This window comes from Macaca fascicularis, chromosome 11 (assembly GCF_037993035.2).
Source record: "Macaca fascicularis isolate 582-1 chromosome 11, T2T-MFA8v1.1".
NCBI lineage: Eukaryota > Metazoa > Chordata > Mammalia > Primates > Cercopithecidae > Macaca > Macaca fascicularis.
The window spans coordinates 71,997,982-72,022,411 of record NC_088385.1 but is presented as its reverse complement, the minus strand read 5'-3'; the positions used below and the strand labels follow the sequence as shown (position 1 = coordinate 72,022,411).

At 35.9% G+C, this 24,430-nt stretch overlaps 1 protein-coding gene across 5 annotated transcripts in view; it reads right to left on the bottom strand.

Moving 5' to 3' along the window:
- Nucleotides 1-24,430, bottom strand: part of LEMD3 (LEM domain containing 3) — a 78,621-nt gene that overhangs the window by 35,017 nt on the left and 19,174 nt on the right. For 2 of the 5 annotated variants that reach the window (XM_005571451.5, XM_074007356.1), the window contains exon 2: nt 2,190-2,227. In XM_005571451.5, coding sequence (XP_005571508.3) covers nt 2,190-2,227 — 38 coding nt within the window. Of the gene's footprint in view, nt 1-2,189; nt 2,228-4,282; nt 4,365-24,430 lie in introns of all 5 variants that reach the window. The other 3 variants (XR_012420442.1, XR_012420443.1, XM_045365565.3) reach the window with 3 other exon arrangements.

Genomic DNA, 24,430 nt, shown 5'->3' with positions numbered 1-24,430 from the left:
GTGAGTCGTGATCATGCCACGGCACTCCAGCCTGGGTGATAAAAATGAGACCTTGTCTCAAAAAATAAATAAATAAACAAACAAACAGAGAGTTTAAATGACCATGTATATACTAGAAGGGCCTTAACTGCTATCCAAATGGCCAACTAAATTATAATCTAAATAGGTGTTTATGATATATATATATACACACACATACTATTTACTATCTATCTATCTATCTATCTATCTATCTATCTATCTTTACAGTCTTGCTTTGTCACTCAGGCTGTAGTAGAGTGCAGTGGCATGATGATATATGTTGTTAAGTGAATGAATACATTTTGAGAAAGAAATAGAAAGGTTTTGGTTCAATTATCTTTAGTACAAGTACACTAAACTAGCAGTAAATCTGAAAAGTATACAAATCAACTTTTAAACTTACTTATTGGTTTACAGTTTAATTATACTCTTCTTCCACTTTGACTGCTTTTCAGATTGTCTCCTAATATTTCAGCTTAATGTCTAACTACTGGCTTCCCTAATCATTCTGCAAACTAGTTAAAGTTCCACAAGTAAATACATAAAATAAGCTTTCGAATAATCTTTCATTAAATAAAGGCAATTTTATAATTTGAATTAGCTACTTTATAATTGTCTGTTTTAGTAAGGGCCAGATTATTGTTTTTCATTTTAGAGGGAGAAAAATCCATAGGGTGACTCTATCCAATTTTCTCATATATTATCACCATTAAATATTTCCCTCTTTAACCCTCAGCCAATTTTCTCTTCAAGGATATTTTTAACTGTTTGCATTATGTCTTTGATTAAATAATAATGAATTTTGACACTTGTGATATGGTTTGGCTCTGTGTCCCCACCCAAATCTTACCTTGAATTGTAATAATTCCCACGTGTTTTGGGAGGTAGTGGTGAAAGGTAACTGAATCATGCATGGGGTGGCTTTTTTCCCCATGCTATTCTCATGATGAATAGTGAGTAAGTCTCACGAGATCCAATGGTTTTATAAAGAGGAGTTGCCCTGCATATACTCTGTTGCCTGCCACCAGGTAAGATATGACTTTCACCTTCTGCCATGATTGTGAGGCCTCCCCAGCTGAACTGTGAGTCAATTAAACCTCTTTCCTTTATAAATTACCCAGTCTCGGTAAATCTTTATTAGCAGCGTGAGAACAGACTAATACAACTTGGCAAGGGGCCCTGTACAGAATGAGCATTTAATATAAGTAAACAGCCACTATCTTCATTATAATTATTACTATTATTCAGAATTTCAGAACTTCAGTTTCCTCCTTGGGGAAAATTAAACAGAAAAAATAGTCTTCTATTTCCAATGTTCAGTAAGTATACTGTACCAAATTTAAATTATGACACTGTAGCACTGTTACACTTAATAATGCAACTGAAAAAGCCAACTTTGTTTTAAACAATTATCACCACAATAGAATATTACTAATCATTTCAGAGTTCCACTTTAACAACAGAAAGTAATATTCTATGGATGTGATTACACATTATTACACATCCTTCAGTACAACAAATAATGTTTTCTATGCAAGTCTACATAACAGTTCCTATAATTAAAAATTAACAACTAATTATGAGCTTAAACATCTTAATCTCTGAAGTCCCTGTAATGATGGGTAAGTGAAAAATATTTTTACATAAATAAGATTTAGGTTAAAATTAGTATTATAGCACTCTTTAAAAAATTAAAGAAATAGCCTGAAGGACATGCTGTCTTTCTAAGTCCTTTTGATGGTCGAATAGGCATGCCAATATGCAGAAGATCCAAAGAGATAAAATGAGGGCAAAACGGACAAAAACTGCTAAGGTATCCAACAACTACAGGCAATAGGTATACTTTTAAGTGTAAGATAAGATCCACTGATGATATGCCACTCCCATTTTACTTGGCAGTTGTCTTTTACAGTAAAGCGATAAACAGTTCAGCTCTTAAGAGAAAATCTGTGTCAGATTTAATTATACTACAGTTAAGGAACACTCAGAATAAGAAAGCCTATTGTTTTAGACTAAAATAACCCTAAAATTACTATTTTTTACTTGATAAAACCTATTGTTTTAGACTAAAATAACTTTAAAATTACTTTTTTTAGTTGATAGTATTCTAATGCTTTTATCATATAAAACATGACATGAAATTATCAGTACTATGATCATTTACTTACTTGTATTTTTCCAAATGTTTCACCAAAGGGGTTTTCTACTATCAAGGAAAGAAAAAAAGAGAAGTATTAGCATCACTTAAGAATTAAAATCCCCCAAACAAACTCTCTGAAATGCCAGCATGTACTTTGCTAAAACTGGATATAAATATGCAAACCAAATGTAAACAAACTGGTGATAATAATGGTTGGGGAAGTAATTTTTCAGACTTACACTTATCATTCTCACTCTGAATTAGTGGTTTTTCTCATAATCACTGAGATCAGGTGCTCTGGTGTCACAGAAGCTGAGTTCAAGTCCCAGCTCCACCTCTACCACTTATTAGTAATGTCTCCTTGAACTAACATCTAATTAGCTACTCTAAATTGTAGTTTCTTCTTTAAAGGAGTATGGATAACAATGATACCTACCTTATACAGTTGTTGTCAGAATTAAATGAGATAAACAAGATAAAATGTTTGACACAGTGTCAAGCACTTAATATGCACTCAATACACACTATTCATTATTATTACTGTTAATGACTATATCATTTGTTTCCACCTTAACTTGATTTCACTTCAAAATATAGAGTAAGAAGCAGTTAACTACTGAAAGAAATCTATAAGATGCTTTAAAACTGAATAATTCATTTAGAATTCTGACTTCTAATGATTTTTTTAAATCCACCTTCCTAATCCTTGCTAACATCTGAAAAAGTGGCAAGAAAAAAAAAATACAGATCCAAGTAACTAAGCATTAAGTCTCAGTATTAAACAATTCCAAATGCCCAATAAAATATTACATAATAAGGAAAGGATTTACCACTTTCTATCCAACCCCTATGCCCCTCCTTCACCTCTAAATTAAGATACAAAAATGTTTATGGCTGACTATGTAGCACCTCTCAGGGTTTTTATTCAGAATCTTCTCCTTATCATTTTGTTTATTTTAATATCACATACAAAAATATTCAAAGCTTTCAGATACCTGTAAACTTTTATATTTTATATAGACTATATATCTGTATACTCCAGGTTACGACTAAGACTAACTGATCTCACAAAGTAGTTCACACTGACCAGGTTTCCTTTCTGAGATGCTTTTCTATTTTTATTTGAGAAAACAGGAAGTCCCATAGGAACCAGGAACTGCCTGATTCTAAGAAAGTTCATGTGAGACCAGCTTAACAAGGTACAATAAAAGAGCAAGGAAAAAAAAATGTATCCTGTTATCATCATAAGGGATCTTGCTAATGGATTTTTAAACGATGTTTCTCTATACATCAAAGGATTTTAATGTTGGGAAAGAAAAAGTTTTGAAAGATATTACAGAAAATCAAAAGTACTCAAAAGGGGAATATGGAGAAGAAATAATATAGCTTCAAGATTAAACAAAATGTTAATGATCAGAACACATGGACTAAAAAGATACCCTTTTTAATAATACTAATTTTTCAATGTAAACATTGAACAGCTATATTTAGCTCAATATACTACCAAAAAAATGCCTTATCATTTGGCCAAATGACAATAAATTAGCCAAACAATATGAAGTGTAAGAAGTATTTGCTCTTTATAAGAACAATTCTTAAAAATATAAGTGTGCAGTTCCAAAAAGAAGTTTTAATGTCTATGAAGAAAAGCCATGCTAGTATTGCTTTTTTGATTATATGCAAAATTACTTTTTGTTAAGACTATCAAATGGAAAATCAGCTCTCTGAGTAGCTCCATAAAAGCGTAACTGTAAATTATGAATGTTCACCAGACTGCTCTACTGTGGACTTCTCAACACAGGGAGTGTGTTATACACATGTGCATGCCCAGAACCAAGCATAGTACTAGACACACAGTTAGTGCTTGAAAAATGCTGGTAGTGCTATCTAGGCACTCTTCTTTATTTCACTTTGTGCTTTAACACTGAAGCAAAAGTGTTAAATTCTGCAGGAAGCTGGAGGAGGGTATGTTCTGAGCTACTAAGAAGGGAGAGGGATAGGATAACACAGAAAGCTGAAGAGGAGGAAAACAATTTTGCTGAAAATATTGCTCTGCTCCTAGTATCCTTCTAGATTTCTGCCTCTTGCCTTGTAGTCTAAAATACCTGGAGTATAACATACCTAAAAAAGCCAAGAGTATACTTTCCGCCCAACAAAACTTCCGTTAAATTTTTTTTCCCAAAATGCTCATGATAATCGCCACCTATTAAATGAACAGAGACCTATTAACAACAGCAGAAGTAAAACATGTCATTGGGGTTAAGTTTTTACAGGAAAACACCACCCCAAAACAGCAACTCTAACAAATTAAAAGCCCTCAAAGTTTTCAAAGTATCTTTACACATTTTTTTCCTTTCCCCAAATCATTTCAGTATTTCTAAAAACATACCAATATCTTCTATCACATTCAAATTACCTAGTCTTTAATGGAAACAACACATACTGTTACCCCTAGTGAAAATATGTAATACCCTATCCCAATTAGGTAACTGAAGAGAAGAAACCTTGTTTCAAAAGCATCCCACAGCAAAAATTTGCCACTTCATTCATTATTCAGTCAACTAGGGAGAGAAAACTAGGGAGGGACCTGAGAGTGAATTACAGCTCTTATCTCTTATCCTAGAGCAATGATAATGACGAGATGGTACTTCAAAATTTACTCTTTCATCCCCTAAAGGCAAAGCCTTGAAGCCATTTTTGATCTGTTGTCCTCCTTTAACCCTACACTCCCAACAGTCTCACTATTGCTTTTTTGGACCTTTCTTCTTCAATACTTTAATTCAGATTATTTCAAGCCTCAAATATACCAAACTTTTATTTGTAAATGTCCTTAATATTTTGACTTCTTTTCCCTTTAAACTATCCTAATGACTGTAAAAATCAAATTCCTTAAATGTTTCATTAGAACCCTCAAAATTTTCCAATGGTTTCTAATCACACTTTGTTGCAAGGAACGAATTCTTACCTTGTGATAATTGCTTATAAGACACACAATGCTTCTCCTCCAAATCCCTCCCTCCACACCCCAACAATTCCAAAAATGTTACTAGTTTAACTGGTCTTTTCTCAAATGTAAACAGGTTTCCATCCTCTTACATAGAAATAAAATTTATCATCTGTTATGAATTCTCAGATAAAAAAGAAAAACTTGCGAACACATCTATACTTTTATAAACTTCAAAGTATATGCTTTCCTAGCTTAAGAGTCCCAAGCATATGCAGAATAAATGATATGCTACTTATGACTCAGGAAAACAGGCAACAGTACATCCAGGATGCTTTCCTACGCTTTCTTCGGGTCAACACAGCCAGCTTCAGTCTGCTATGACAATTTTTTGTTCTGTATACATGGAACCACTGTCAATTATAGCACACAAAAATATTCTCTCAGAAGACTGAGCATTTGATCTTTCTGGTCTTCTTTAAGCCTGAATGTTTTCTCCATTCTGCTTTGAAGGTTCAGTTTGCAGCTATGCTACAACCATAAAGGATGCCTAATCACTGCAGTTTATCGTGACCTCCCTCTCAGAACCCCCCTTCTCAGAATCTCAGTAATTTACTACCTTTCATCATGATTTCAATATTTGTTGTTCAACTCCTCACCCCCAACCCCAACAAGACTGCAATATCGCCACGTATCTCAATGCCTTTGCAGATACTGGGTACTATGCACATGCTGAACAAATAGAAACTTGAGGGTATACTACAGTCTCCGAGATGAGTAGTTTCGTCAATGCCAGAAAAGTACTAGCCTTGATCACTACAACCCTCTTCTCTGAATAAAATGGAAATTATGTTTATTGAGTTCCTAATACGCACCAGGAATAATGCTGCTGCCATGTACTCAAGAGGTACCTCATTTCATCCTCGTAACACTACCATTCAGAGTAGATATTAGCCCCATTTTTGCAGACAGAAATATTGAGACACGTTGAGGTTAAGTTGCTTCCTTGAGGTAAACAGTTTAATAAGTTGGGATTCAAAAATAAGCAACTCAAACCTATTTATGTCTGACTCCAAAGCCTACCTAACTCTCATCATAGAAATAACTATAGAAAATAAAACATTGGTTTTATATAAAGAAAGCATGCTCTAAAACTTTCCAATTTTGAATCATTAATTTGGTTATTTATATAATGCATCAAAAATGACAAAAATGGGGATATGGGAGGAAAACACTGCTGTTGAAAAATATATTTTCTCTTAGATGAGGAAAAAATTCTCTTCAAAACAGATTCTCCAATTGTAGTCTAGGGAAGTATTTTCCATGATATATAAAAATATAAAGTATTCCGTGACTTCCATGGACAGAATTATTCACTCTCCTTCTCTCTGAGGCCATGGCACTCTGTTCATATGACTACTACAGAGTGTACCACATGGCATCAGTTTAAAAAAATTACAATTTCTGATTTAGTACCATACTACATCTAAACAATATTTTCATTTGGCTTCATCTTGCAACATAAAATATTCACAAACATATAAAGTGCCTACTATGTCCAGGTATTATGCTAGTTACAAGAGATTTAAAAATAAATACATATAAGCCCTGTCCTCAGACATTCAGTCCTAGAGGGCAGCAATTCTACAGACAGGAGTTTTAAAGGCAGTCTCTAAAACTCCATGACCTTAAGGCTAGTGTGACCTTAAGGACAGTTTCAATAAAGTCATCTAGGCAGTTATATTCAGATGCCTGAATGTGCAGTTATCTCTCTGTATTACATCTTTATGTAAACAGACATTCAAATTCTCAAATCCCATCTTCTAGCATTAATGGTGTCAGCACCGCATAATTTTATGTGAAGAAAGCAAAGGGGTTGTGGGTGAGGGGAAACATTTCCAACAGCTGCAAAACATTGCACCTGTGTGGCAAACAGTTCTGCATTTCACTATTATCCAGACCAATCTAAAAATGGACAGGATGAACAAGACAGGACATGTTTTTGTAACACAGCATTTTGCCCATTTGTTTTCTGAAAGTTCTCTAATTGTTTCATGGCTTTATTAAATAGATGGTCATTCTAGATGACAGGAACAGTTCACTTGATGTATACTTAACATATGAATATTGAGTTTACGTAATCAAAATAGGAAAAGTTTTATGGACAAAATTATCTATTACTGTCTTCCATAAAACTTGCCTAAGGTAAACTTTTGTACCACCACCCTTGTATTCATTAATAACCTTTCAATTGTAATCCCACCTATTGATCTGAATTTCGATATACAAACCTAGATGGGGATAATCAGATATAGAGAAGGGAAAGGGCAAGAACACAAAAGCTTCTCCACTTCTGCCTTCTGCTCTCCTACAGAACTCCCAATTTTCACCTGTCCTTGTTTGAGAGGCAAAAATCCCATGCTGTTTTCAAACTATGCTTAAAAATAACAAAGTACACACTGATTTTGTAAAAAAAAAAAAAAAAAAAAAAAAACAAAAAAAAAACTTTAAACATTGCTATCAAAGTACTAAGAATATAAAGAAAACTGAAAACAATGTGTCTAAGGAAGTAAAAGGTCAAAACTCAGAGTCAAATTTTCCATTATCCTTATTACTTAGCTGGTTCTTAGTCTTTATATATGATAAAAAAAAAATTATGGTCTCTTTCAATCTTGTAATCATCTGAAAGTCTCACACTTGCTCAACATAAAAATGAAGATTCTTGGGGTGGGGGGGGGGAACTGATATCAGACTGATATGGTTAGGCTCTGTGTCCCCATCTAAATCTAATCTCAAATTGTAATCCTCATGTGTTGAGGGAGGGATCTGGTGGGAGGTGATTGGATCATGGAGGCAGTTTCCCCCATGCTCTTCTTGTGATAGTGACTTCTTATGAGATCAGATGGTTTTATAAGCGGCTCTTCCCCATCTGCATTGTCTCTCTCCTGCCACCTCCTGAAAAAGGTACTTGCTTCTGCCATTATTGCAAATTTCCTGAGGCCTTCCTAGCCTTGCAGAACTGTGAGTCAATTAAACCTCTTTCCTTTATAAATTACCCAGTCTTGGGTATTTCTTTATAGCAGTGTGAGAATGGACTAATACAGAGACTATAACTGAAATTACTTATATTTACTCAAGCACTAATTCCACATGATAATTGTACCCTCAGTTTGAGATCTCTGTAACAAAAGCTGTAAGAAAGACTTCTAACCACAGGCTTTTCAACAAGTCTTTATGAAGTATATTCTGGAAAGGTGTGCAGAAAAAGGAATGCTTTTACACTATTAGTGGGAGTGTAAATTAGTTCAACCACTGTGGAAGACAGTGTGACGATTCCTCAAAGATCTAGAGGTAGAAATATCATTTGACCCACCAATCAATTACTGAATATACCCAAAGGAATAGAAATCGTTCTATTATAAAGATACATGCACACATATGTTCACTGCAGCACTATTTGCAAGAGCAAAGACATGGAATCAACCTAAATGCCCATCAATGAGAGACTGGATAAAGAAAATGTGGTACATATACACCATGCAATACTATCAGCCATAAAAAGGAACAAGATCATGTCCTTTGCAAGGACATGTATGGAGCTGGAGGCCATTATTCTCAGCAAACTAACACGAGAACAGAAAACCAAATACTCTATGTTCTCACTTATAAGTTGGAACTGAAAGATGAGAACACACAGGCACGTGGAAGGGAAAGACCCATACTGGGACCTGTCAGAGGGTTGGGTGGGGTGAGGGAGAGCATTAGGAAGAATAGCTAATAGATACTGGCCTTAATACCTGGGTTGACAGAATGATCGGCACAGCAAATCACCATGGCACACATTTATGTAACAAACCTGTGCATCCTGCACACATACCCCTGAAATTAAAAAAAATAAAAATGAAGAAAAAAAAGTGGCAGTTTCTTAGAAGCTACTGATGACATTAACTCTTACTTTGAACATCAATAGTTCAAATGCACTAATTAAAACATGAGTGTGGATAACAAAACAAGACCCAAGTATAAGTTGTCTGTAAGAAATCCACCTCAAATGTAAAGACACATGTAGATTAAAAGTAAAAATATGGAGAAAGTTATACCATGCTAACACTGATAAAATAAAGTAAGAGTAGCTGTATTAATTTCAGATACTGCAAACTTCAGGGCAAGGAAAGTTACCAGTGACAAAGAAGAGCATTACATAATGATAAAGGGGTCAATTCTCTAAGAAGATACAACAATACCTAACGTTTATGTACCTAACAAAAAAGTACCAAAATATGTGAGGCAAAAACTGACAGAAATGAAAGGAAAAAAAGAGGAATCCACTAACATAGAGACTTCAACACTGCTGTACCAGAAATGGTCAGATCCAGCAGGCAGAAAGTCAGTAAGCATAGGTGAACTCAACAAATCATTAATCACCTGGATATAATGAACAAAAGACTACTTCATCAAACAACAACAGAATACACAGTCTTCTCAAGCTTACATGGAATGTTCACCGAGACAGACCACATTCTGGGCCATAAAACATGCCATAACAAATTTAAAACAGAAGTCATACAATGACTGCTCTCACACTGCAACTAAATTAAACAAGAAATCAACGGAAAGATAGCTGCAAAAATCCTAAAATACCTGGGGATTAAACAACACATTTCTAAATAACATATGGGTTTACAAAGAAATCTTGAGACACTTTAAAATATTTTGAACTAAATGAAAACAAAATATACCAAAATTTGTGGGACATGGCAAAAGCAGTGCTTAGAAGGAAATTTATTAAATTTATGTCTAGTGTTCCATTATTGGAACACTAAGCATGTGGGAGTTATTAATACCCTACTGCACAAGATCATCGCCAAGGCCTGATTGCTAAAATTCAAAAAATTGCAACCTAAGGCATAAATGACTTAATGAATGCATAAATTAGGAAAGAAAGACCTAATATCATTTATAAGCTTCCACCTTGGAAAATCAGGAAGAGAGTAAATTAAATCCAAAATAAACATAAGAAAGAGTAAGAATTAGAGCAGAAATCAATGCAATTAAAAAACAAGAAATCTACAGAGAAAAATCAATGAAACCAGAAGCCGGTTCCTTGAAAATGTTAATGAAATTAACAAGCGTTTAGGCAGGCTAGCTAAGAAAAAGAGAGAGGAAACCAATTACTAGTATCAGAAATAAAACAGGACATTACTATGGATCCCACGGATATTAAAAGGATAACAAAAGAATATTGTGAACAACTCTATGCCCACAAATTTGACAACCTTGATGAAACACACCAATTCCTCGAAAAACACAATCTGTCAAAACTTACAGAAGACACAATCTGAATAGGACTATACCTATTAAAGAAACAGAATCAGTAAGTAATAACCTTCCAAAATAGAAAGCACCAGGCCAGATGGAGAATTCTTCCAAAGATTTAAGGAAAAACTTATACCACTTCTCTACAATATCTTTCAGAAGACAGAAACAGATATGAGTTCAGCATTACCCTAATACCAAAACTAGACAAAGACATTACAAGAAAATTTCAGAACAATATCTCTCATGAACACAGATGCAAAAGTCTTCAACAAATAGCAAATTCCACAGTATAACAATATATTACAACCAAGTGGGATTTATTGCAGCTGTGCAATCTGAAAATAAATTAATGTAGTCCATATCAAGAGGCTAAAGAAAAAAAAATCACATGATCTTATCAACAAATGCAGAAAAAGCATCTGACAAAAGGTCAATACCCAGCCAGGCATAGTGGCTCACGCCTGTAATCCCAGCACTTTGGGAGGCCAAGGCAGCTGGATCACCTGAGGTCAGGAGTTCGACCTGGCCAACATGGTGAAATCCCATCTCTACTAAAAATACAAAATTAGCCAGGTGTGGCGGCACACGCTTGTAATCCCAACTACTCGGGTGGCTGAAGCAGGAGAATTGCTTGAACCTGGAAGGCCGAAGTTGCAGTGAGCTGAGATTGCACCATTGCACTCCAGCCTGGGCAACAAGAGCAAAACTCCATCTCAACAAAAAAAAAAAAAAAAAAAAGTTCAATACCCACGCATCAAAAAAAAAAGACAAAAAAACTCTCAGTAAAATAAACTAGGAATACAAGGGAATTTCCTCAACTTAAGAATATTAATTTAAAACAAAATTAAAACAAAAATAGAAACACCTACAGTTTACACCATGCTTAATGGTGAGAAACTCAAAGCATTCCCATTAAGATGAGCAATGAAGCAAGGATGTTTTGTCTTCTCTCACCACTGCACTGCAACATCATACTAGAAGTCCTAGCTAATGCAATCAGAAGAGAAAGAAAAAGTACAGAGGTTGAAAGAAGAAATAAAACTTTGTTCACAGATAATATGACAATATATGTAGAAAATCTGAAAGAACTGATCAAAAAAATTCCTGGAACTAACAAGCAACCATAGCAAGGTTGCAAGATGCAAGGTTAATAGACAAATTCAACTACTTTGCTATATGCCTGCAAGGAACAAGTGGAATTTAAAATTTAAAACACAATAATGTTTACATTAGCATCCTCCCAAAATGAAATAGGTAAATCTAACAAAACATGTACAAGATCTACATGAGCAAAACTATAAGACTCTGATCAAAGACATCAAAAAGAACTAATTAAACCGAAAGATAGTTCATGTCCATGGATAAGAAAGCTCAGTATTTTCTAGATGTCAGTTCTTCTCAACTTGATCTGTAAACTCAATGCAATACCAATCAAAATTCCAGCAGATTATTTTGGGGATATTGTTAAACTGATTCTAAGGTTTATACGGTAAGGCAACAGACCCAGAATAAACAACAAAATATTGAAGAACAAAGGTGGGAGACTGACAGTGTCTGACTTCAAGACTTACTCTAAAGCTACAATAATCTAGATAGTGTGGTATTGGTAAAAGAACAGACAAAAAGATCAGTGAAACAGAATAGAGAGCCCAGAAATAGACCCACATAAATACAGTCAACCGATCTTTGATAAAGGAACAAAGGCAATACAATGGAGCAAAGATAGTTTTTCAACAAATAATTCTGGAACACCTGGATACTCACATGCAAAAAATTTAATCTAGACACAGATCTTATACCCTTCCCAAAAATTAAGTCAAAATGGATCGCACACCTACATATCAAACACAAAACTACAAAACTCCTAGAAGATAAAAGATAAAAGAGAATCTAGATGACCTAGGGTTTAGCAATGACATTTTAGATACAACACCAAACACATAATCCATGAAAGAAATAAGCTGACATTCACATTAAAAAATTTCTGCTCTATATAAGACACTGTTAAGAGAATAAAAAGAGAAGCCATAGACTGTCAGGAAATATTTGCAAGACATATTTGATAAAGTATTGCTATCCAAAATATATGAAAAAAATTCAGGAAAACAAATCCTATTAAAAAATGGGCCAAAGAACTTAACAGACATCTCACCAAAGAATGTATACAAAAAAGATGATCTACATCATATGTCATCAGGGAAATACAAATTAAAATAATGAGAAACCAGGCCAAGGCGGGCAAATCACGAGGTCAGGAGATCGAGACCATCCTGGCTAACACGGTGAAACCCCATCTCTACTAAAAAATTCAAAATAATATTAGCCGGGCATGGTGGCGGGCGCCTGTAGTCCCAGCTACTTGGGAGGCAGAGGCAGGAGAATGGCACGAACCCGGCAGGCGGAGCTTGCAGTGAGCCGAGTTCACGCCACTGCACTCCAGCCTGGGTGACAGAGCGAGACTCCGTCTCAAATAAAAAAAAAAAAAAAGAGAGATATCACTACATACCTATCAGAATGGCCAAAAACAAGAACAATGACATCATAAATGCAGTGAGGACGTAGAACTATTACTGGTGGAGGGTCTTGACTACGAGTCATCCTGGTTCTTGGTGTTTTGAACAAAGAATTGGACAAAACACACAAAGCAACAAAAGAATGAAGCAACGAAAGCACAGATTTATTGAAACAAAAGTACACTCTACAGAATGGGAGCAGGCTCGAGCAAGTGGCTCAAGGGTGCTGGTTACAGAATTTTCTGGGGTATAAATACCCACTAGAGGTTTCCCACTGGTCACTTGGTTACACCCTATGTAAATGAAGTAGTGGCTCACTACCAGTCTGATTGATGGTGGAAGGTGACCAATCAGAGGCTTAAGTCACAAAGTTACACCCTTATGCAAATGAAGACTAGGCCAGTGATCAGTCTGATTGGTTCCTGGAGGGGAACAATCAAAAGTACTTTCCATTTCTCATCTGCAATGCAGAAGGTGGCAGAGGGGCTGGGGGTACAGGGGTTTCAAAGGGTGTGGCCTCTGTTCCTTTGTTACTTGGGTGTGTAAAGTTGGGGTTTTCTTTTTGATTCAGTTCTAGGAAGTCAGTGTGAGTCAGTCTTAGGTTCCCTGCCTCCAGACGCTACTCTCCTGCCTGAGAACTCTCATTCATTACTGGTAGGAATGCAAAATGGTATAGCCACTTCGGAAGACAATTTGTTGGTTTCTTACAAAACTAAATGTAATCTTCCCACATGATCCATTAATCATGCTCTTTGGTATTTACCCAAAGGAGGTGACAACTTTATGTCCACAAAAAAAACTTGCACATGGATGTTTATAGCAGCTTTTTTCATAATTCAATCTAAACTCTTTATAAATTGAAAACTGAAAAAGAAAAGTTCCCTCTCTTTTGCAAATACCTAGAAGATTCATTGTAATGTAACAGGTTTTTTGGTTTTAGAATGATGTTTAATATAGCCTTATTTTTAGAAATTCATAAAATTTACATTAGAAATAAGATTTTATTTTTACTAAAACAATGTCAGAAACAGCATATTGAAAAATAGCTAAAATGTAAGATCTTAGTGTCTAGAAATTTTAAAAATGTGGCTGCAAATATTCATAAATTATTTTCTAAAATGCTTAACCTATTGAATTGGAGGTGATTCATCCATCAATGATTTCGTAAGTCTGGTTTCATTTATTTAAATAAAATATTACTAAATTAGAAAGTTAGATCATTAGCAAATCCAGAAAATACCAAAATAGACATTTAAGACTTTAATGACAGTCTACTCCTTCCAAAGATGAATTCTGATATCTTTATAGAGCATCCACAACTCAAAAAATATTGTTTGATAGAATTATTCTTCCTGAATCTGACTAGCAACTAAAATTGAAGTCCTCATTCAAAGAAAGTTTAATCTAAGAGAAGACTCTTAGATGTTAAGTAAGTATCAACAATTTACTCTAAGATAAACTACAAAGTTAATAATGAATTCCCTGCTTCACCCCTCCCACAAAGACACAAACTAAGTCCCGGCTCAAAACTCCAGAGGGAAACAGTTAAGGTGCTGCCTCTATCTAATTTGTCAGCTAAAGACACCCCTGCAGTTTACCACAATGTTGGGAAGAAAGGTAGTGGTGATAGCCCTCTGTATCCATGTGTTCTGCATTCAAGGACTCAACCAACTTGAGATCAAAGATATGTGGGGGGAAAAAAACAAAACAATAAATGCTAACAATATAACTACAAAATAATACAAATTTTAAAAACAACACAGTATAACAACCATTTACATAGCATTTACATCATATTAGGTTTTATAAATAATCTAAAGATGATTTAAAGTAACAGGAAGATGTGCATGGGTTATATGCAAATTCTACACAATTTTATATGAGGGACTTGAGCATCTGTGGATTTTAGTATCTGTGGGGGTTCTGGAACCAATCCCCCATGGATACCGAGGGATTAATATACAAGGGGATCAGATTCAAATAAAGACAAAGCAATATGTCTACTTAAATTATGGGAGCTTAATCTTACTATATTGCTCAAGGTAGAAAAGTTTGACTGACCTACCTCTTAGGAGTTTCAACAGATCTCTTCCTGAAAACTACTTTTGTACATATGACACTTAAATAATTATGCTACTGCCTACTGCACGGTGACAAGTGAACAGAAAAACAAAAGCAAGTCAACTTGTAAAGGTTAGATACAAATCTATAAATAATACAAAGCATCCGTGCAATAGTTAACTTGGCACCCAAAGTAATTTATGCTAATGAATACTATAATTTATTAAACATGGTGACAGCTCACTGTAGGAAGAAATTTTAAATATTAACTGTTACACACTGGAGACTATAACAGTTCCTCTAAATTTACATTAAAAGATACAAGTAAAACTTTATTATAACAAAGTCAATTCTGAAGGAATTGTGCTAAACAAGAGTCTGGAGATCCAAAAGGGATTTGTGATGCACTGGAGATGTGCAATGCAATAAAGTAATACGAATTTCACGTACAATTAAATACAACAGGTCTTCCACTTTGTAACATTCAAAATTACAATGCATGTACTTAACATCTTCAACGCTTATCTCCAGTTGTAGTTTTGAGTGGCACAAAAACAATATGCAAATAAGAAAACTGGAGACAGCAAATGCACAGAGGAATAAAGTAAGTAAGACTTAAATAATAATAGTTTCCCCTCCATTCACTGAATGGGAATAAAGAGCAGAGGTATGATAAAAAAGGAAAAGGACATTATACATACAGACAACATATAGAGGTGGAAGTATGACCAGAACGAACATACAAACTAAATTTGAAGAAGTTCCCATCATTGACTTTATAAGAAATGTGCTTAAAAATGATATATATGTTTGGATTTTACCTCTGGAAGAAAACAGACACAGATGAAAAGTCATTTAGGAAACAGAGACACTTAAGTATGTCATCAAGTCAAAAACAAAACTGCTTGGTAAAATAACAATTTAAGCAGTTATAATATGTGGTAAAGTAGGCTAAAGACTTTTTTGTTGATTATAATATATGGAACCTTAAGAGTAAAAACCATGCTTCCCCATGAATACAATGGACAGAATGTTCAGCATATACTGTAGTCATATCAGATTCTCACTTAACATCTACTCTAACTTCTACAACTTCTACTTGTAGTGGAGTGAGAGAATATACACGAATATGTGTGAGTGAATGCTAAAAAAATGATACCTACAATTTCCCACAACCATTCTACTTGGCTATTACACGTGCTTCAGCCACATCTTGAGATGGGAAATATGACTACTATTAAATCAGAAAGAAGCCATTAGATTGAGCTCTGTAAAATGGAACTCCTACGTTAAGCAAACCAAAACCCAATTCAACGTAAACAGGATAATGAACGTAACCTCAACCAATCAGAAACCATCAACTAACCTCTAGCTAGGATCTTGCCACTCTAATCAAATAAATTTTCTTCATCTTACTTCTGTGTTTAGGCTATAAAAGTTCACTGCCCACATGCTTCAGAGTAGAACTCTCTCAACCTCTTCTGGTTCTGAGTGCTGCCCAATTCATAATTCATTCTTCGCTGAAATAAACTCTATTAAATTTCTTTTGTCTAAAGTTTTTCTTTTAATAGTTCTAGAGTGAGAAATAAGGGTCTGAAGGAGATCCCACCAACGATAACCCACAGAAGCAATGAGTAACAGGCATAAGTGCCCCCACTGAGCCCCTTGAGTTCATGGCTTTTTGCTGCACATTTGGAGGTCACCATGGTAGGTCCCTCTCAGGATACAAGCTTCACTACTTGTTTTGAGTTCTCTTGACTATGAGCATTTCTGATCCAGACTGGGCCTGTAAGTCATGACAGAGACTATATTGGTCTAGCAGGAGGCCCAATATAGTCTTATATAAGGTAAGTTAGGTAAGTTTGAGAAGGCAGTGAATCATGGGTTCATCTGCAGGCAAGAAGTCTAGAACTCTGCCATCTGGAACGTCAGCCAATTTTATGTTTAAGAACTAAGGGCTCAGAACCTGTGATTTTTTAGAGAAATGAGTGAACCTTACCAAAAGTAACTCAAGAGTTCCAGTGGCCACAGTGATAAAACTTAATTTGCAAGGCACATTAGAAAAAAAGGATCCACAATACCTCAGAAACAACAGAGTTCTGTTTGGGGTTTTTTTGGTGTGCAGAGGCTTCTAAAAGACTCAAAAATTGCCTCTCTCAAAGACTCCCTACAAAAGGCAAATGAAAAGCTTAAGCAGTTGATTTTTTTTTTAAATTACATGTTGACTGACTTAACTCTGATCGCACCTCCCCACCCCATCCTCTGCCTCCCCACCCCATCCTTATTTAGCTAAAAAGCTAAATAAGCTTTTAGCTCAGCTATTTTCCCAACCCAAAGATGAAAAGAAAGCTAGACAAATGTTTTATAAAGTTAGGCCTACACATCAACCAGGTCTGTATCTTTAACCACCTTTATGCCTTGGTCAAAATCTTGAGCTCAGATCAAGCAAAGGTTTCTCTGTCCCAAAGGAAAACCCCCAGAAATTTGCTGAGGAATTCAGAATTCTCATTGGAGCACAAGATCCAGGACTTCTTGATCCTTCTAGCCAAATTAGTCTCCAAAATATGCCTTACTGGCATAAGGACTATTTTTAACCAGTTATTTTTAGACCGTTTTGTAAGGGAAATTTACATCTATAAAAGAAATCTCCCATTTGTCTCTCTACACCAGAGAGAGAAGTAGGACTGAATCACTAGAAATTCTTACAATGGAGAAGACAATGACTTAAACCTATATAACTAGCTTTACCTAAGCATTTAAGAAGCTTTTCCTGGTCATCTTGTTGTAACTGGGGCTTTACCTACAACCTTCTTTCCTTGTTTCAGTAAATGACAGTACTGAAGCCTGAAGCCTTAGCTCTGTGCCTTTGAGATATAAATGCTCTACCTAGTCTAACCTAAGAGCCATCCCTTTAGACATGTAAATTTAGGGAAGATGACTCATCAGAAGAGGAAAATGGGGGTACAACTATTTGGAAATTGGCAAATAAAAAATCTTCAGTCTTTTCATAAACATCAGTAAGAAGCGTAGCCATCTGGCCAGAGACACAATTTGAAACTAGCTATTTTTTTAATAAACAAGTGAGTTCTGTATTTAGACGTCGCACATGACTAAAATTTTAAAATGAGAGCTATATGATCTGTTTACTTCTGCCTATATATTTATGTACATGTGTTATATTTGTGTGATATTTTTCTACCTCCGGATGGTATTGCCAAAGACAATTTATAAAAGAGCTCTATTTAATCGGCTTAAAGAAAAACAAGTGCTTATGTAAATTAAGTATAGCTGGTCCACCATGTCCACAGGTTCTGCATCTGCAGATTCAACCAGCCATGGGTCAAAAATACAGTGTTTGCAGGTTGGAGAACCCAAGAATGAAACCACCTTTGCAAAAATTGTAACGGTAAGAAAATTATGACATTGAAAGGGATCTATCTTACCAACTCCCATCTTGCCTTTAACCTCCAAACTGTCCTTAGTCATTCCTGGGGCTTGGGCCAAGCTAATTTTGGGAGAAATTTAGATTACAATTCAATAATTTAGATTATAATAATTTAATAATTATTTTATAATTATAATTAAGATTATAGTTTAAATAATAACCATTCTCCAAAACGAAACTGCCTATGTAAAACTAATGAAAGACCACAAATTAGGAGGATGAGAGAAGCCCGAATTCTGCTAAGGTACAGACATCAATTACCAGCCATTATCCCGGAGATCACAAGATGTACAACTCCCCCAATTACTTCTACATCAGTATTGTAGAGCCTAAGACTGCCCTTTTGAGATGTCCTTTAAAGCTTTTATGTTTGTGACCACCAACAGCTCCATCCAGACCCATGACTCTTGATTCAACAGGTCCTGTGGCCCCTACCTAGAAGCAGACTCAGCACACAGGGACCATTTCCACACCGCTATGACTGCATCCACAACCAATTAACAGCACTCATTCCCTTGTCCACCAAACTATCCTTGAAAAACCCTAGCCTCCAAATTTTTAGGGAGGTGGATTTGAAAAGTAATAAAACTCCAGTCTCCCATTCAGCTGGCTCTCCATGAATTAAACTCTGTCTCTGTTGCAATTCCCCTGTCTTGATAAATCAGCTCTATCTGGGCAACAAGCAAAACGAACCCAATATTGTTGGTTTAATAAAAACAGCTGTGTCTTCTCAGTTACCAGCTTTAAGCATAATACGAGCATAACATTTTATTTTACCTGCTTTTACTCGTCAAATAAGTTTGCTATCTTTACTAGATGTTTAAGATTATAGAACTATGGGTTCAACCTAAGAACAAATGTGCAAGTGAAAGTGCAGTGTCCAGTTTCCAAGTGCCTTGTTACAGTAGGTAGCTAGTCAAGTATGAGCAAGGCAGGAGAGGCCCCCTCCCCCAAAACACACACACACACGCCAGTTATGTTAGGTGACCATCAGGTGATGGCCAAGCAGTTGTTAATTGTCTCTCTAAAACAATAATTAGTTGCAGCCAGCGCCAGGGATAGGCAGTCTACCAATAAACAGAAACACCTGAAACTGGTGATCAGCAGCTTTCCAATAAGATCTCAGGACTTGGGTGAGCGGGCTCCAGCATATGCATTAAGAAGCAACATGGAGGATTTTAACTGATATATGACCTTTCAGGGACATGTGAGTGATAACGGAAAAACACCTCAAATGAGCATGCATACAACTCCAATAAACACATTGCATATGCTGGCCCCTTCCAAGTGCTAGCAGGCCACTGCACATAAAAACAGCCCACCCCAAGGGAAGAATCATGGGAAAAGGGATGCAAGACCCCGGAAGCATGCCACCATATAAAACCCCAAGTCAAAAGCTCAAACCGCACACTTAATCTCTCAAGTCACCCACTTGGCCCTCTTCCAAGTGTACTTTACTTCCTTTCATTCCTGCTTCAAAGCTTTAACTCCTGTTCTAAAACTTGCCTCCATCTCTCCTTCTGCCTTATGCCTCTCAGTCGAATTCTTTCTTCTGAGGAGGCAAGAACGGAGGTTGCTGCAGATCCATATACTTTGGTGCCATGTCTCTGATACGTTCTGCTGCTAACAGCAACATGTATTATACAGCACAGCAGTAAAACAAACAAACAAACAAAACAGGTATTTAACTTTTTTAAGATTCTTGCTTTCATGATGACTGCCTAACATGCACATGCTGTAAAAATAGCTAACAAGGAAATAACTTGATAATGGCTAGCTTTGTTTTATGTTATAATACATCTACTTAAAACCAGTTTCCAAAATCTCTGGTAACTTACACCATTGGAGTTTTGCTAAGTTAAAAATAATAAGGGAAACAACTCTGTATGGAGGAAAGTAAGACATGTTTTTGGTTAAAAAAAAAAAAAAAGCTATTAAGGTATAAAAGATGTGTTTCTGTTAAGGGAAAAAGTAATTTCCATCCTAAAGAAGAATGACTGGTTGTTCGCAATGGGAAGGAAGAAGGGTATAGGGCAAAACTGAATGCATACAAGAAAACTGCAGACATGTAGAAAAGCAATCGTGAAAAAGGAATTTTATGTGTGGTCAAAGTGGCTAGAAGGTGAATGAATTTTATATTTAAAAGTTATTTTAAAAATGATGAACCTTAATATCAAAAGTACAGTGGTAACAAAGTTTTCTTAAAGTATTGGTCTGTTTTTGCTTTATTAGGTCTTTGCTTAAGAAAACTGAATTCTCCTAAAAGAGCTAAGGTGCTTTTTTTTTTTTTAGCAACTATGTAACTTCCTGTATTTGCCTCTTAATTATCACTCTGACTAAATCAGTAGGTATTATTTCAAGTGATCTGTGATCTATTTTAATCAAGTATTTTAAACCTTTGATATTTTTGACAAACTTTCCCAAAATTCTATTCCATTATTCCGTCTTTTTCTTTTTTTTTTTTTTTTTTGAGATGGAGTCTGGCTCTGTTGCCCAGGCTGGAATGCAATGGTGCGATTTCGGTTCACTACAACCTCCATCTCCCAGGTTTGAGCGATTTTCCTGCCACAGCCTCCTGAGTAACTTGGACTACAGGCGTGCAACACCATGTCCAGCTAATTTTTGTAATTTTAGTAGAGACAGGGTTTCACCACATTGATCAGGCTGCTTCCTGCCTCAGCAAACATCTGTCTGCCTCGGCCTCCCGAAGTGCTGGGATTACACGTGTGAGCCACCACTCCCGGCCTCCATTAGGTCTTTTTTACCTCAAACTAACTTTGATAGTTTCCAGGGGATTCCTAGAATATCTCAAAAGAATCTGTTCTCTCTCCTCATAAAAAGGGAGATGTTAAACTAATTAGCCTTAGTTTAAAGGTTAATTATGCTAAATTTACATGGTAAGCACTGTCAAACAAGTAATGATGTTTAACTTTCCTTCAGTTATATTTGCCTGGGTATGTTACTGAGTGTTCTAGAAACGGTATGGAATTCCTACAAATCTGATATGTCCTGTTACGATGTCACCAGTCATAATTTTGATTTTTATGTTAAAATACTGATGTCACAAAAAATAAAATTTCCTTGTCAATTGAATAATAAATTCTTATCATAGCCATTTTAACTCCCGTCATCCACAGAGTTAATTTTTACTCTGACGCTTTCCTGAAAGCTTTTGCAAGCAACTATACTCCTAAAGTGTTTCATCTTCAAGGAGATTCATGGAAAAGACTCTGAATAAGTACAAGTTTCTTATAACTGTAAGATTATATCGTTGGTCTGGCTAAGAGTTTCCACAACACTGATGAAGAAACTGGTTCATAAAATTGTTAACCTGACATCAAGCAGAACAGGAATTACATGAGACTGAACGACTAATGAAGAAAAATTATAGGTTTTTTTATGGCCTTTTTGTTTAAAACATTGCTGATTCTGCAATGTTGTGCTTTGCATATTTAAGGAAACTTTTCTCTTAAGCTATCTCTACAACTTTCAATAATTTGGTAAAGTATAACTTTGTGAATGAAGATGAAACACCTTTTCTCAACTATCTGATCCCTCCAGAATTCAGAAACTATAAGCAACTATTTCTATTTTTATGGCAATACAGTGTAAACGAAAAAGTAACTGAGACAAGTCTCAATCAATTTTGAAAGTTTATTTTGCCAAGGTTAAGGATTGCCCATGACAGACACTCAGGAGGTCCTGTTAACATGTGCCCATGGTGGTTGGGGTACAGCTTGCTTTTATACATTTTAGAGAGACATAATACATCAATTGAAACATAAGATTTATACTGGCTGGATCTGGAAGACGGGGAAAACTCAAAGCAGGGCTTCCAGGTCATAGGTAGATTTAAACATATTCTGATTGGCAATTGGTTGAAAGAGTTATGACATATAGAAAGGAAGCGGTTGCAGAGACCTAGGTTTTTATCATGCAGATGAAGCCTCCAAGTAGCAGGCTTTAGAGAAAATAGACTGTATATGTTTCTTATCAGACCTAGAGTCTGTGTTGACGTTAATACTGGAGAGGTATAAATGAGGCACATCCAACCCCAACTTAAATGAGGCATGTTCAACCCCCACTTCCCATCATGGCCTGAAGCAGTCTTTCGGGTTAAATGTTAGGGTTCCCTGGCCAAGGAGGAAGTCCATTCAGATAGTTGCAGGGGACCTTCAAATTTTATTTTTGGTTTGCAGTAAATTACCTGCGAAAGTTCAATAAAAATCTGTTCTCTTTGTAACAAGTTATAACTGGAAACACTGGTTATAATACCAAGGCTTTTAGCTGGAAAGTCCTATTTGAAAATGTGCGTAGAGCTGGATATGGCCAGTTTTAAAGAACTAAGGTTTACTTTATGAAGCCATGAAAGCCCCATGGAAAAAAACTGGTGCAGCATGAGGCTTTAAGGGTTTCCTGGCCTTAAGGGTTGCATAAGGCAGGCCCAGTAACTTTAAAAATATTTTGAAGACCTTGAGAAGAGAGGAATTCATCCAAATCTATAGGTAGTGCAGGCAAAGTCTACTGGTAAGTCTTTGGCATGGCTTCATAGCCTAGAGAGGCTTTTAAAGTCTAATCTGAGATGCCTTTAAAATTTCCAGCAAAGCAGATTTAGACAGCCTATATGGTCCATCACTACTCTTGCTGCACGTATGTGAATAACCAAGCCGAGTTTAATGAGACTAGACCTATTATGCAAACAAATTAGCCTTATTGTGATTATCTTTGATAGAAATGGGAGCAGCTGTAGAGAGAAAAATTAGGTTTCAGTAGAAAACTACAGGGCACCCTTGTGCATATCAGATTCTAGTCCTGTTCATTGTCCTTGACATCGTACCTATAAACTTCTTGGTTTCTGACGCCCTACAGGCAGGTATTGGGCAACACTCATCCCTGCTGATGAATGGGCCACTCAGGGAGTTTACCAAAATGCCCAATGCCATAACCAGAAACATTCAAACTGCAAACCAGGAAAATATGCTTTGAGCTCAAATCGAGAAACCTTGACCAACTGCCCTCTGAACACAGAGAGTGAGTTTATGGTTTGTTCTAGCCATCAACCTTTTTATTTTACTTGGTTCTGTGCATGGAGGCCTTGGCTAAAGAGCATACACCAGTCCTTTGATGACAGTAGTCCCTCCTCCCTCTTTATGGCAGTTTCACTTTCTGCAGTTTCAGTTACCCCTGGTCAACCATGGACCAAAAACAGATGAGTACAGTAAAATAAGATATTCTGAGAGAGACCACATTCACATAACTTTTATCAGTATATTGTTACAATTCTTCTACCATTGGTTATTGTTTTTAATCTCTTAACTGTGCCTAATTTATAAATTAAACTTTATCATAGGTATGTATTATAGGAAAAACATAGTATATATAGGATTTGGTAGTATCCAGTTTCAGGCATCCGCTGTGGGAGTAATGGGGGTCTTGAAACATATTTCCTGTGGGTAAGAAAGAACTACTATTATCCTCCTGATAGTGCCCATTGTCATCTTCCTGATGCACTGTATTCTTTCTAGTGTCTTAAATGAATGTTTGCAGCCACCAGCAATATGCCAAATGGTCTCACCGCAATTAGAAAAACAAAAATAAGATGAACCAAAAAAAGGAATATTGCTTCCATGAGCCTGCCATCATGACTTATGTATTCCATACTGAGACCAAGTAAGTCTGCTATAATGGTGACAGAAAGTGTCATCAATGCTCAAAGTTTTAGTCAAGCACTCAAGATTGAGAGGCTGACAAAAGGAGAGAATTGTTAAAGCAAGTAAGGAGGAAGCCATTAGCCTGAAGATTTTCTCTGTGAACAGAACTCCTCTGTAAGCAAACCAAAACCCAATCCCGTGTAAACAGTAAAACAAAACTTAAGCATACCCAATCAGAAACCACCAACTAACTTCTAACAAGGGCCTTTCCACTTAAGTTTTGTCTTACTTGCACATTCAGCCTATAAAAGCTCACTGACCATCACTGCTTTGGAG